The sequence below is a fragment of the Salvia hispanica genome, chromosome 2, assembly GCF_029641045.1.
Source record: "Salvia hispanica isolate PSC_SH4W2 chromosome 2, Shi_PSC_v1, whole genome shotgun sequence".
Classification (NCBI taxonomy): Eukaryota; Viridiplantae; Streptophyta; class Magnoliopsida; order Lamiales; family Lamiaceae; genus Salvia; species Salvia hispanica.
Window position 1 is genome coordinate 40,444,851 of NC_142693.1, and position 13,404 is coordinate 40,458,254.

Here is a 13,404-nt window from a genome sequence, read left to right on the forward strand (position 1 = left end):
TACAAAGCAAATGCAGAAAATCAAATTTAGCACCCAAAAAGAACCGTGACAAAGAACAAGTCAAGTGCTCAAATTCACTCCACTTTATGATAGACACTCTAAATGGTCTTGATATGCTGTCTTTCACATAACTTAATATCAGAAGGGAAGGGAGTTCAAAGGATGAAGGTCCTAGTTTTGTGAGCGATCAGCGGAAGTAGATGGATATTTGGGGAATATCAACATCATTGTCATCTTCATCCTCGCATGCCACAACGACATCCACGTGGTTGCGATATGGTGGCAGCTCTACCTTGGCTACATCCCGTACAAGGTCCGAGATCTTCTTGTCCATCCGGTCCTTGTGTCGAGGGAACATGCTGTTGTAGAGCAGGCAACTTCCAAAAGAAATGCTGTAGGCGTTCAGTCCTTTGTCGGAAAGCCATTTGAGCAGTTCCCTCAAAGTTGGATTGTTCTTTATGATCCATCTGTCCCACACTGTCCAGCTCATGTTCTGATGCTTAACAACCTTGGGAGCCACTGGTTCTGCTATGGAGAATAGCGGGAGAGCAAGGTTGGCAAATGTGTTGCGATAATCTTCTACCTTGTGGGACCCATCGATTACTTTATATAGCTCGAGGCACACCAAGCCGGTGGCCATTGCTGTGGAAGTTGCAATGGCTGGAATGATCCTCCCAGCAATGAATTTGGCTTTCAGCTTGTCCACTTCAGGAATGCTATAATTTCTTGCCCTCATGTTTGCAAGTGCTGCGATCAGGTCCATGTGATAGTTGGTGTCGTCATCCTACACAAACACACAGTAACATTAGAGAGAAAGTAGCAGAATAGATAAACAACCATTCTTAACAGCATTGTTAAATTTGTACGAGACAAGATGCAAACCTTCTCAAATTGGATCGGTTTCATCCTGAAGTTTGGTGGTAATGCCTGGCAACATTTCTCAAGCTTCACAATTAAATCGTTAATAACAGCAGCATCATCCACGGAAGCAGTAGCAAGACTAGTAGCTTTCTCATCAGTTACAATTTTCGCATCATTTCTAGGCTGGAAATCAGGGACAATAACTTGATCAACAGCCTCTGACAGTTTCTTTGGGTTCTTCACCCAGTCAGGTATAGGGATGCCGAATGTCTCGGCTCGCAGGATGGATCCAGCCATAATAAAGTGAAGATGGCTGGGATCAGAGGTAGAAAACTGCAGGGGACGAGGAAACCTCTTTGGGGCTGACCAGAAAGGTGCACCAGTGCTGGTTGCAGCATCCTCAGGGAAGGTGAAAGCTAACTGCTTCACCCTATTTGCAAAATAGTCTTCAAACCTGCCAATGGACAGAAAATTCATTTAAGCATATCTACAGGGAAGTTAGTAACATAAATCCAACCCAAAAGGAGAATTTAAAATAGATTTACTTTAGACGAGCCCACAAAATACAATCTTGGAAAGATTCACATCGCTCCCTATCAAGACACTCAATCACACGTTCCAAGTTGTCCCTTGCTTGAGCATCGCCAGCATTTCTCATTGCAGAGGCATACTCAGCAGGATTAGATAGATATGCATTCACTTCAGCCGGTGTCTTTTCAAGCAATCCCTCAAATTCTGACCTGGCCCATGTCAGACAGTGATCAATGTTATGCGGGAATGAGTGCACAGTGCACATTGGTGCTTGTTTCTCTGGGGGGTCACGGGAAGCACCATAGTTTTCTGTCAGGTGGGGAATGACCATTTGAGTATTACATTTGGCACCCAAAGTTCCAGACTCCAGAAGTGGTTTCTGGAAATATAAGCACCTCTGGTCAACATAAAGTCTGGCATTTACATTGTCTAGGGCATTGATAACAACACTGAGATTCTCCCAGAAAGCATCATGGAAAACATTCTCAGTCTCCGAGCCAACACGATTTTGTAAAGCTTCTATATGAAACTGGGGATTAATTGCCAAAGCAGCAGAAGCAGCAACAGTGGATTTCGGCTGCCCAATGTTCCAATCCCGGAAGAGGAATTGCCTACTTAGGTTACTCTTCTCTATCACATCGTCATCAGTAATTGTCAGTTTTCCAGATGATCCACATGAAACTCCCATGAGAGCCAAATTCTTAAGAAATTCACAGCCTAGAGCACCAGATCCAACAACAAAAGTTTTTGCATCTTCTAATTTCTTTTGAAGCTTAGACCCAAACACTGAAATCTGGGCATCATAACGGCTATTCAAGGGCCGGAAGTCGCTGGGATCAATTGGCTCGGTAGGAAGGGATTCTACGGAGTCGAAGTAAAAGAACTGCAATAACATCACAACGAAAAAGTTAAGCTGCATTATATAATTTTTATGCCAGCTATTCTGGAAATACAACTACGGCAGAAATGGTGACAGTGATTGTGCGACTTAAATTTTGATAAAAGTTTTAATAATTACATAATGCATCAAAAAAATAGACCTGAAGTTCACAAAAAGAGAAAAAAGATAAAGCAAAACAATAACATCAACCTATACCATATGTATACAAGAAGTGAATGCTGCAGTTTTAGCCTATATAGTGTCCAAGTCATGACTTATATCTAAAATAAGCAAGAACAAGATTTTACAAGGCCTCAGGCGGTCGGGCCACAGTGAGTAAGTTTTTGTTAAGAAACTGCCGATAAGTCTTCTAATTGTTTTAAAAACTTCAAATCGGGACTCATTCTAAGCAGTAGGTCACAAGTTTCAATACTAATCTAGTCAAAAAAAGGGGAAACATAGGAAATACAATGAAAACAAGTTGAGAAAAGCTTTCAGCAAGAGGGAATTAATAACCTGAAAAAGAGGATGAAACTTCCCAGAGCATGCCTTCATAACCTCCTGCCCGACAATGCCACCAAACATGGCAGCCATAGGATTCAGGACAGCTCTAGCACCAAAAGCAAAGTGTCTAAGAAGCTTAGGGTTAATATCATCCAATTTTCCATCACCTTGGCTTTCGTTCATGTTACTGGTTATAGATATCAACTTCTGTGCATCCTCTTCACAACCAGCAACCGGGTAGCGCCCCATTTCAGACACAAACTTATCTAATGCTTGGAATGCCAAATGCAGAAGAGGAGGTCTGTCAAACTTGGAGAAATCAGAAAGAAGGAAATCACCAGTATCTTTTAATGCCTCCTTCAGCGGCTTGAAGTTCAGCACCTTGGGCTGTTTCACCTGAGTTACGATACCACCTCTCTCATATGCACCATAATTAGTTGTATCTTCTTCAAGGTTGAAGGAGTAAGGTCGTGCATTTTTTACTTTTCTTGGCTTTCCATCATTTAGTTCAGTCATTCCTCGGACTTCTGAGAATACAACCAGATCCCCATCCTGAAACTCAAGCCTTTCATCATCCACACATGCCACAAGAGCAGGGTTGTCGTTACTGATAGATGCAATAATTCCGGTATGAGGCTCTTCACCGTCGACATCGACTACAGTGAATGCAGGTCCGAAATCACAGAACGCACTACCAAAAAGACCTCTTACTTCTGTCTTTATAAAAGCAATAGGTGGCTGATGATTATGACAGTAGTCACTGAACTCAATTGCACTATCTAAACTGATGTCAGTAAAAACCACAGCCTGCATAGATAACATTTATCTTTATAAGAAATAACTGAAACATAATAATAATGTATGCATGGCAGTGGTGGATTGCAGGAAAGTTCAAAAGTAAACTTAAGGTTTTTTTCACAATTCATTTGATGCCTAAAATAAAGCAAATGCGGAGCACAGAGTAGCTGTCCTATCAGGACATGGGCAAAACATTTTTCCTCCAACTTTTGACAAACAAAAGCTTATAATTAGTAGAATTAACTTCACAGCATATATGGGATAGGACGGAAGAGAACATTCCTTCAGTTCTTCCAAATGTTGGGATTATTGACATAAACAATTAGACATACTAGACCCATATTATGTTATGATAGTAACAGAAAGTAAACTTAAGCTTATCTTTATGATAACATATATGCATAAGACAGTGTATTCTCTAACATTGTAGGTTTTTAGCTATTATGTCAGCATGTTCCCCTGTGATAATGAAAGTTTCCCTAAAACATTTATTCCAATCAATGGATTGTTTAAGTAAATGAGACAACCATGTTATAAAGGAGTAGAAGAAGTGCATGCAACTGTACTGAAACAATATGCATGGCCAAAGACAAAGTGAATCGACGCTCCTATTTCACGAGTAGATAATTTGAATAAAGAGTACACATGTCAAGGAAAAGAAAGTACAGAAGATGTTTGTAGATATGCACTTGAATATAATGTATATGAACAAATATATTGTCACATGAATTTATTTTGGATTTTAACTGAATGGGAATTATCATCATCAGTAGACGAAAAACTCTTATTAAAAACAATGAGATTACATGGTATTTGAACTTATCCCACTGAAGCCTCAGCCAGAGAAGTAACATATGCAATAACTCACATCAATAAGTACTTTATCTTATGCATGTTCAAAGCTAGCAGAAAGGCACACTTATAGAGTTTGGAGAAGGTATAATACATAGGAAAAGGAAAACCAAAAGCAAGTAAGCAACAAAGAGAGGCAGAGGGGGAAGGGGACTAGGTATGCACAGAATCAATGACGAAAAGTGCGGGGAACACAAAAAGAAATAAATTATACTAAAAGAATTACCTGAAAATCTGAAAGTTGTTCTTTAGTCAATTTTGTAGTCAAAGTGAGGACAGTCACAGCATTATTTAGTTCCTGTAGCTTCTGAACTGAAGCAAGTGCCCTGTTTTTACCCAAATCTTTTTCTGTGAATACAAAGTTACTAGACATATCCCATAATTCCACTGATCCTTCATCATGCAACGTCACAGACTTCACACCAGCAAGGATAAGGTTCTTAGCTGAAAGTGTTAAAAAGCATTGAGTTATAATTAGCCTCTCCCACATTATTCATCAAATAAGCATTCAGACACAAGTCAAGTTGTAATATGAGTATCATTTGGAAATAGACACTTCACAAGCAAACACAAATATAAATCAGATCCTATGAATAAATGCGTGAATTCTACTAAAAATTATCTCTTGACACATTCTCCTAGGTCAGGAACATGAGGACAGCCACACAGCAAGCATCTCCAGCAATAGCTAAATTAAAAGCTATAAGGGGAAAACCTAAGGCAAAAATCCCAAAGACAGTAACAGATTCAGAATAGCTTGAATATCACTCGCAACTAGTGCTGATTCTGAGATAGATTACATCGAGCATTCACAAATTCGATAAAGTTTGTGACAGCAAGTGAATATACAGAATCAAATAATAACATATAGATAGCATCCAAGTATATCTCAGAGAGTTGGAAAACAAAATTATACCAATCTCAACTCCGAGGCCCTGCATTCCAGACACGAGAACATTTGAAGCAAACAGCCTCCGCATAGTCTCTCGCCCGTAGACAGCCAGCTGCCGGCTGTGGAGATCCTCATCAATATCACGTTGGGTTCCATTGTCAAACGCCATGTCGGTGACTGTCGGTTCGCTGCAGTTGCTGTTCCCTACACCGTCGCTGCTGTTCTTCGCCTGATTGCTTGAGTTTTCTGTAGAAGAAACCACGCGCTGCCTCTTGACACTATCGGAATCGCTAACGTTAACAGCCTCGCCTTCCCCTGCTCTCTTTCTAGGAAGCATATAGTGCAACAAGCTGCTGAAAACACGCCGAATCCCCATCGAAACGACCAAAATCAGCACAGAGTATGTAATTATTTTTGGAAATTCAGGATCGATACGATTCTTCAAATATAACAACAGACGGGAAGAGATCGGAGATTGTAGCAGTAGCGCAATCGTAATGAAAATAAAAGATAAAATAAGGAGGCATGTTCCTAGGTTTTGAGAAGTCATTGGAAATCGATCGAAGAATATAAAGAGTAAATCGATTCGAAACACAATAGATTAAGTAAAGAAAGAATTTACCGGTTGCAGCTTCGGAGAGGAAGGAATGAAACCAGAGACGGAATGTTCGAGAGATAAAGAGAGAGATGGGAAATGAAGAGGAACCGAGTGACTCGAGATACAACAGAGGGTTTTCTTTTTTGTGAGGAGACTTTTAAGAGATTTAACAATTTTCACCCACCATGATTAACTAACTTTATAACATTCATCTAAATTATTATACTAGTATCAATAAATTTACTTTCTACTATAATTTACCGTCATAAAATGCAGGTTTATATACTCCTAATCAATTTATTAGTACTAGGTTTTGTTAAGATAGTGATTAGTGAATATTTCGTTTATATTTTGAAAAGAGGCAAGATGGAATTCGAAATAATGAGGCTGGTTGAATTTGTTAGTCATTTTAATTTATCCACTATTATTAATATTATTGAGTAGTTAATATTAAAAAATAAAAATACTAATTTAATTTGGATGTGTGGTTTTAGCCATTTAGGTCACTCAAACTCAAGCCCAAAAGAATATTTCATATCTACCTACTTTTTATACCTTTTCAATTACACCTATGTACTTATTTAAATTACACATTAATCCCACGACATTATATAAAAAAATTTAATCAAATTAAATAATAAAATAAATTTTGTTATTATATATTTTATATTAAAAAAAATACGCTAACTTGAAAATTAATATACAATTCACATGCTATTATAAAATTAAAACATAAATCAAAATATATTTAAAAATATCATAGTTACAAAAAAAAATACCACAATATGGATATAAAATTGAAAAAATTCAAGACTCGAAATTTGTGTTAGTTCCCACAACTAATCAACTAGTGCAAGTCCAGAGGAGCATTTTATTTCTTTTTGCGTTATATCAAGTCAAATACTTTTAAAATCGAGCATCTTCATTTGTTATTGTAAAAAAAAATTCGTGTGTTAATTCACATAATTAATTAATGGACATATTTGCAATATCTCATAATTTTTTGCAGTAGCACTATATTTTGTGTTGCACAAATTCGTATAAAACACTAAAAATTAGTTTGAGTTTGATATATAATTGAAAATAATTTTTACAATAAAAATAGGTTTTGGCGTATAGTTGAAGTTGGTCTTACAAATATAGAGTACTACATGTGATTAATATAGATGTCTTAAAAAACATGTCATTTTTTCATGGGAGGATGTAAAAGGACGTGTCATGATTTTTAAAGTAGTATATATGGGTAATGTTATTTTCACTGAATGAATATAAAATTCTAAAATTTAATAGAAATAAGAACTAATACTCCCTCTGTCCCATTAGAAATGAAACTTTTTTCTTTTTAGTTTGTCCCATTAAAAATAAAACGTTTCTTAAAATGGAAATATCTTTATCTCTACTTTTTCATCTCTCTGACTGTACTCTCTCTTCATTAACTCATAAAACTGTTAGAGTTTGTATACTAGAAATCACGTTTCGAGTGATTGAATACTGTAAAATTTTTATTTTATTTTTCAAGGAATAAAACAGATTATTTTTGTCATAATGTCGTTATGTTTTACATTTAATGGATGTTAATTGTATGTTTAAATGTATAAGTTAACTTAACAAAGTCTAAATCTTTGTTTTAGTAGACCGGTTGTGGGCAGCGTCCACTTTAAGGTAACACGGTCAGTCCTAAACAAAGAAAAAGAAGAATTTCACGACCTAGATGGAATTAGACTATCCATCGTGAAAGGTTACAATGTCAGTCCGCATATTTTTAAGCCTTAATGAAATAAGATGACATTTGTGTGGTAAAACACTGAACGGATCTAACAGCAAGACTTGTCTTTGTGTTATCTACTGAAAGGTGAGGTCTTGATAAATATTTGTTTCTTAATCAATGTAGGTTAGCATTGAGCATACGGTATTAATTATGCATTACTTTGACTTATCAAATAGTGCGGGTTTTTCGTAACCCAATAATCCTGATATATTGGGTAGTGGTGATTAATATCTAGCGGTGTTAGAATTGCTATTATATTATATTGTGCGCGAGGTGAGTCTCGTTTGATAATGTCCTCAAGAGGAGCGTGAAACCAGGTTTTATTATTCGGAACCTAGCTAGTTGGAGTTTGATCACTCTATGAATAATAAATAAGCGTTTCATGCTAAGTCCACTCTTGGAATTAATAAGAAATTATTAATTAAGTCCATGGCAGACATTAATTAATTAATGGACATTTTTATCTTAAGCACGGGAAATGAAAATTAAAACGGAAACCCGAATTATTTATAATTTCGGATTTGGATGGGGAGAGTTCAATATTACTTCTGTAGTGGCTGCTCGTAATATTCCAATTAAAGCTTATATTAAATTGTGGGTTCTATTTAATTAGTAAAAAGTAAATTGGATGAGCTCATATCCAAAACCTTCCATAGATCTTTGTCTGGGCCCAAAAAGAACTTAATATAAATAGTTGAATAAAGGAGACATAAATTACAATTTATTTTTTCACCAAAATTTCGTCCCCCCCCCCCCCCACCCACCTAGGAGTTGGACGATTTTTCCTCTCCTCCGTGGAGTAGAATTTTTGTCTTCTTTATTTAAGTCCTAGTATTCCGGTGAGATCAACCCACACTGATATTGGAGTACAGTTCGGGAACCAGAGAGAAGATCCGTGGTCTAGTATTCAAAGTGTTACATGGAGAAGTCGCTAGCCATCATCAATTCTTTCTTTGGAGAATTTAAAGAAGGAAAGAGGACATTACCTTGTGAAGCAAAATCTTTTCCTTCTACTATGGGGCACGAAAATTCCATTTTTACTATTGTTTTGAGGAAACTTTTTACCAAGTTTAAATCATTTTTCAAGCCTATAAATACCCCATAACCTAATTCATAATTCATATTATTTACAATCTTAGAGCCTTAATTCCATCCCCTACCTTACACATAAATTCCTCCATCTTCTACAAGGAGCATAGAATTCAAGGGAGATCAAGCAAGAGCAAGATTAATTCTTCCGGGTTTTATCTAGTTTTTATTAGATTGAACTTGTCTTATTTTGCTTATATTTATTTAGATTATCTGTCTATGGATAGCTAAATTTGTAGAATCCTAGGGGATGGAAGTAATTGACTCTATGTAGTTCTTTTTGTTTTGTTTAATGCTCAGAACTCGTTTTACTTCAATTGTTCCTTGTTTATATTTAACTGCTTGGTTGTTACTTTGATTACTGTTAATCTCTTATCGGTGATGATTTTGAGTGGTTTATATTTTATGTGTCAATGCAATATTTGTAACATGAGTGTTGATACACGATAGGAATAACTTCTAGTAGAGCTTGAGTCGGATGAACATAGAACTAAATAATTAGAATTACTAATGAGTTGATGAAATCACTACCCTAAGATTCCCTTGTCTTATTTGCTTTCTCAAACCAAGTTAACTGCAAACTGCGAAACTTTTCACTATTTTCATTTAATTGCTTTCTTTACTTGTTTTTATTTTCTGTTTTTCTTAGTTTAATCAAATCTCAACTGTGTCCAAATAGTATATGAGACTGAGTATGTGGTAGATAGTCTGTAAATTTATTCCCCGTGTTTGATATCCCGGTACTGACCTTTAGCTATACTAGATCTACCTGTATATTTGCAGGTATTTTTAGTGCTAATAAAAAGTGCATCATCCGTCCAACTCTAAGTGGAGCATTTCCTATTTAGCATGAAATTTTGGACGTATTTATTTTGTGAGTTGAGTGAAGAAGGAATAAAGTAAAAGTGAGACATACTGAGAATATACTACTCCCCCGTTCCACTTTAGGAGTCCTGATTTACCATTTTCTGGTGTAACACTTTAGGAGTACCGGTTGCAATATTCCATAAATGGTATTAGGCTCCACATTCCACTCACTTTTTTCCATTCACATTTTATTATATAACTAATATAAAAAAGTAAGACCCACATTCCATTATTTTTTTTCACCAACTTTTCTTTACATTTCTTAAAACTCGTATCGAACTCAACTGGGACTCCTAAAGTGGGATGGAGGGAGTAACACATTATTAAATAGAATTAACTGCCTCAAAAGTCCCTAACCTTTTGGATTGTGACACCCTAGACCCCTAAAAAAAAGGTTGCGCCAGAGGACACTAACGTTAGAGTCTTACGACGCTATTTTGTTTTTATCAAGGATTTGTGGTGTCACAACCGAAAATTTTAGGATTAGGAACTTTTGAGGCAGATTAAATGTAATGCTTCTCCAAAAAATTCTCTCAAATTATAATGCTCACATATCGATCTGTAATATAGTCTGTGAAGAGTAATTGTTTATTTTATTTCGATTAAGCTAGTCATCCTAATTTAATATCTTATTCACCTCAAAATGAATTGAATGTGATTAAAATTATTAAAAATTCCATAAATATTTTTTAATGATTGTAATTAAACAAATCCTATGATACGAAGACAAAAATGAGAAAATATTCAACTCAAAAAGAGAAAAAAATATCACACTGTTTAATAGGGTAATTTCACCATAAAAACCATGAAATCATGTGGTATACTACTAAAAATATGAACTTTCACTACATTAAATTCGTGGCACTTTCTTAGATGCCAATATAAATCATTTGTCATTTCACTAGTGTGTTGCTGCACTGCTATCAAATACATGCGACGTTTTAAAATAAATGCCATAATAATGCTAGTTCACTTGCACTCTCAATTCCTCGCTTAACCATTATTTCCAAAATCCTTAAATACATATAAACGAATGTTATGGTCAAAATTATGTGCCTACACTAATAATTTATTTAATATTTAAAATTGATATTAACAGCATTATTTAATATATATAATGAAAGAGATATTGTTTTTAAGTTACGCAGAAATAAAAGAGAATTGGGAGAGAAGAGAGAAAAAGATAGGAAGAGAGTGGATAAAAAAAATTCAAAAGTGTGTTTTGAAATTAATTGTTTAGCATAGAAGAATGAAAATCTCATTTAGCATTAATGTTTTTGAAATTTTTTGCAAGAATTGAAATGGTGATGCAGAGATTGACCTGGAACGAAAAAAATTAAGTATGAAAAGAGAAGATGGAAAGAGAATATTATAAGAAATAAATGAATGGATAAAAGTTGATTCATAACCTTTAAGCCACATCAGCAATCGTGTTTATCTAATTTAAACTACACGTATTTATCTAATTTTTTTTAACAAACTAATGAATAAAATAACTAAATATCCTATTATTTCCAGCTACACACAGAAACTAAATTATACTCCCTCCCTCCGTCTCTGAAAATTTTTCACCTATTTCCTTTTTCGTCTGTTCCTAAAAATTTGTCACCTTTCACTTTTATCATTTTTGGTAGTGGACCCCATATTCCACTAACTCATTCTCACTCACATTTTATTATAAAACTAATATATAAAAGTAGGACCTACATGCCACTAACTTTTCAACCCACTTTTTATTACATTTCTTAAAACCCGTGACGGGTCAAATGGTAACAAATTATGGGAGACGGAGGGAGTACTACAAGATTCTAGTTGCAGAAGCGGCGCTTCAAATAATTCGAAGGTAGGCGCTTCTTGTTATCATCAAATAATTTGAAAGTAGTTCATTGTTTTCCTTTCACTTCAATTTTTAATTTACCTATGATTTATATCAAATCACATAAGTTTCTATGGTGAACGATTGCAGTGGATATTTTGGATTGAATTAAAGAGCGTTTGATGAGACTCGTTTCATGCATGTGTTCCATAGTAAAACTGCACCTAAATCCATAAACTAACGTCTAATTTTGAGCCAGGTGTGTGAAATCCGCCATTTACAAAAGAAAGAACAAATCAGGTGGGCGGAAGCAAGAATAAAGAAAAGAAGGTGAAAACTGCAGCTTTGAGCGGATCAAGTCAACAATCAAATGAAGCCAGCTGGAGTTCTGCATTGAAAAAAATAGCCAGAGACCCCAACTACAAAATGTGAAGGGCGGCATTGACATTTCTGAGAGGATGGTACCCCAGGGATCAGAACCCTACGCCTTTCTATATAAAGGAAGCCCAACACATGAAAAAAGAGCTTCAGCCAATAGTTTAGGGGGTCTCCAAAGCTTTCTTAGAGTAGATTAGGGTCTCAGCTCTCTTCTAGGGCTGAAATCGGAGCTCATTTCACATCTTGTTCTTGATTCCTTGCTCACACACACTTGGTCCTTAGCTTAGTTCGAATTTCAATCGGTGTTCGGTGTTAGTCTCTGCACTTTTAGCTTTCTGTTCTTGCTATTCCACTCCGAGAAGGGGTGATGAAACAATCTATTGTTTTCTGTGTTTGTTTTCTGTTTACTTTTGATGTTAACGACATTTTGATGTTTTGTTTTAATTAAATGTGAAGTTATGTTTTCATTTCCAGTTGTCGTGTTTTGTTTTGTGCACGATGTTTCAGATCTGTTTCCAGTGTCCTTTTTATTTCGCATATCTTAGCTTAGAAATGTTTTGTTTTTCTTTGATCTGTTCAGATCTGATGTTTTATATTTGAGAGTCCTTAGTATGTTTAGATCTAGCAATGTCTGTTTCGTTTCTTGCATGAGCATGGGTTAGTTTTTATTTTTACATGGTCGTAGCTTAAAGCTTAAGAGTAGATTAAGTTTCATGTGTTTTTCTGATGGTTTGCCTTCCTTAACTTCTCAGATCTATTATTTACTCTGCTTTCCATGTTGATTTGTTAAAGAAGATGAAGTTGTTAGAAAGTTTTTACTTTACAGTATTTTGCAAGGGACTGACAGTTCCCATTTATTTTGTTTGTCCATTATGGAAAGTTTAATTTAGTTGATCAAGTAGTTTAGTTAAGTTGGTCAGTTCAGTTTAGTTTATTTTCCAAAGTAGAGTAGTTTAAAACTTAACTCACCCTATAAGCGTGGCAGCAACCATCCCCAATGCCATTTCTCGCAAACAAATGTTAAGCACACCATCTCTGTTGGATCGATCCTTACTTCCCTATACTAGTTTAATAGAATTAGTGGGTTAAGGTTTTGAGAACGCACTTCTTAGCTCTTCGATTCATCTCACTCGAGTCGGAGTAAATCAAGGTGATCAGCCTGAGCTTTTACCGGATCCACTCATCTGCATTTTGTAGGGAACAGGCAGAAATAGGCTGGCTTGATCAGGTCGACGAGCCAACTTGAGCAGTCCACAACGATAAACATGAAACAAAAAGAAGATGAAAAGAGAAGGGAGAGAAGAAAGCATTCATATTACTGTTTTAACAGCAAGTTCGATTTTGGGTTCCCAAATTTCATTGCAATTGGTAATTATTGACCCTGACTTGTGCTTATATGATTTTCTATTTTCAATCTGGAAATTGTTCATGAATTTAGCACAATTAATATTACAAAATTAATATGTTTATTTCATGTTGTTTGACATTTTATATGACTATTCAGTCTCTTATTTACACATATGTGTGTATTAATTTATGATCTGTATAGGTTTGATAGGAATTTATTAAT

General features: G+C 35.5%; 1 protein-coding gene across 3 annotated transcripts; it reads right to left on the reverse strand.

Annotated features, from left to right (window-relative positions):
- On the reverse strand, nt 1–6,074 carry LOC125202785 (ubiquitin-activating enzyme E1 1-like). 3 transcript variants are annotated; one of them, XM_048101260.1, is made up of 7 exons: nt 5,941–6,074; nt 5,343–5,671; nt 4,653–4,870; nt 2,789–3,583; nt 1,407–2,275; nt 883–1,315; nt 1–784 (listed from the first exon to the last, which is right to left on the reverse strand). In XM_048101260.1, exons 2-7 carry the CDS (start codon nt 5,653–5,655, stop codon nt 188–190), a joined length of 3,225 nt encoding a protein of 1,074 aa, XP_047957217.1. In that variant the 5' UTR covers nt 5,656–5,671; nt 5,941–6,074; the 3' UTR covers nt 1–187. The 3 variants fall into 3 exon arrangements, with proteins under 3 accessions (XP_047957217.1, XP_047957224.1, XP_047957208.2); XM_048101267.1 differs by having other exon boundaries at nt 5,343–5,668; nt 5,941–6,069; XM_048101251.2 differs by lacking the exon at nt 5,941–6,074 and having other exon boundaries at nt 5,343–5,898.
- Between the last annotated feature and the right edge of the window lie 7,330 nt (nt 6,075–13,404).

What these genes read in the sequence shown, in the direction of transcription:
- LOC125202785 (XM_048101251.2), bottom strand. Translation starts at nt 5,868, where the DNA reads ATGACTTCTCAAAACCTAGGAACATGCCTCCTTATTTTATCTTTTATT. An exon ending in ATTTTGTGGGCTCGTCTAAA is followed by an intron (nt 1,316 to 1,406) that starts GTAAATCTATTT and finishes GTCCATTGGCAG; the next exon opens with GTTTGAAGACTATTTTGCAA. An exon ending in AACCGATCCAATTTGAGAAG is followed by an intron (nt 785 to 882) that starts GTTTGCATCTTG and finishes GTGTTTGTGTAG; the next exon opens with GATGACGACACCAACTATCA.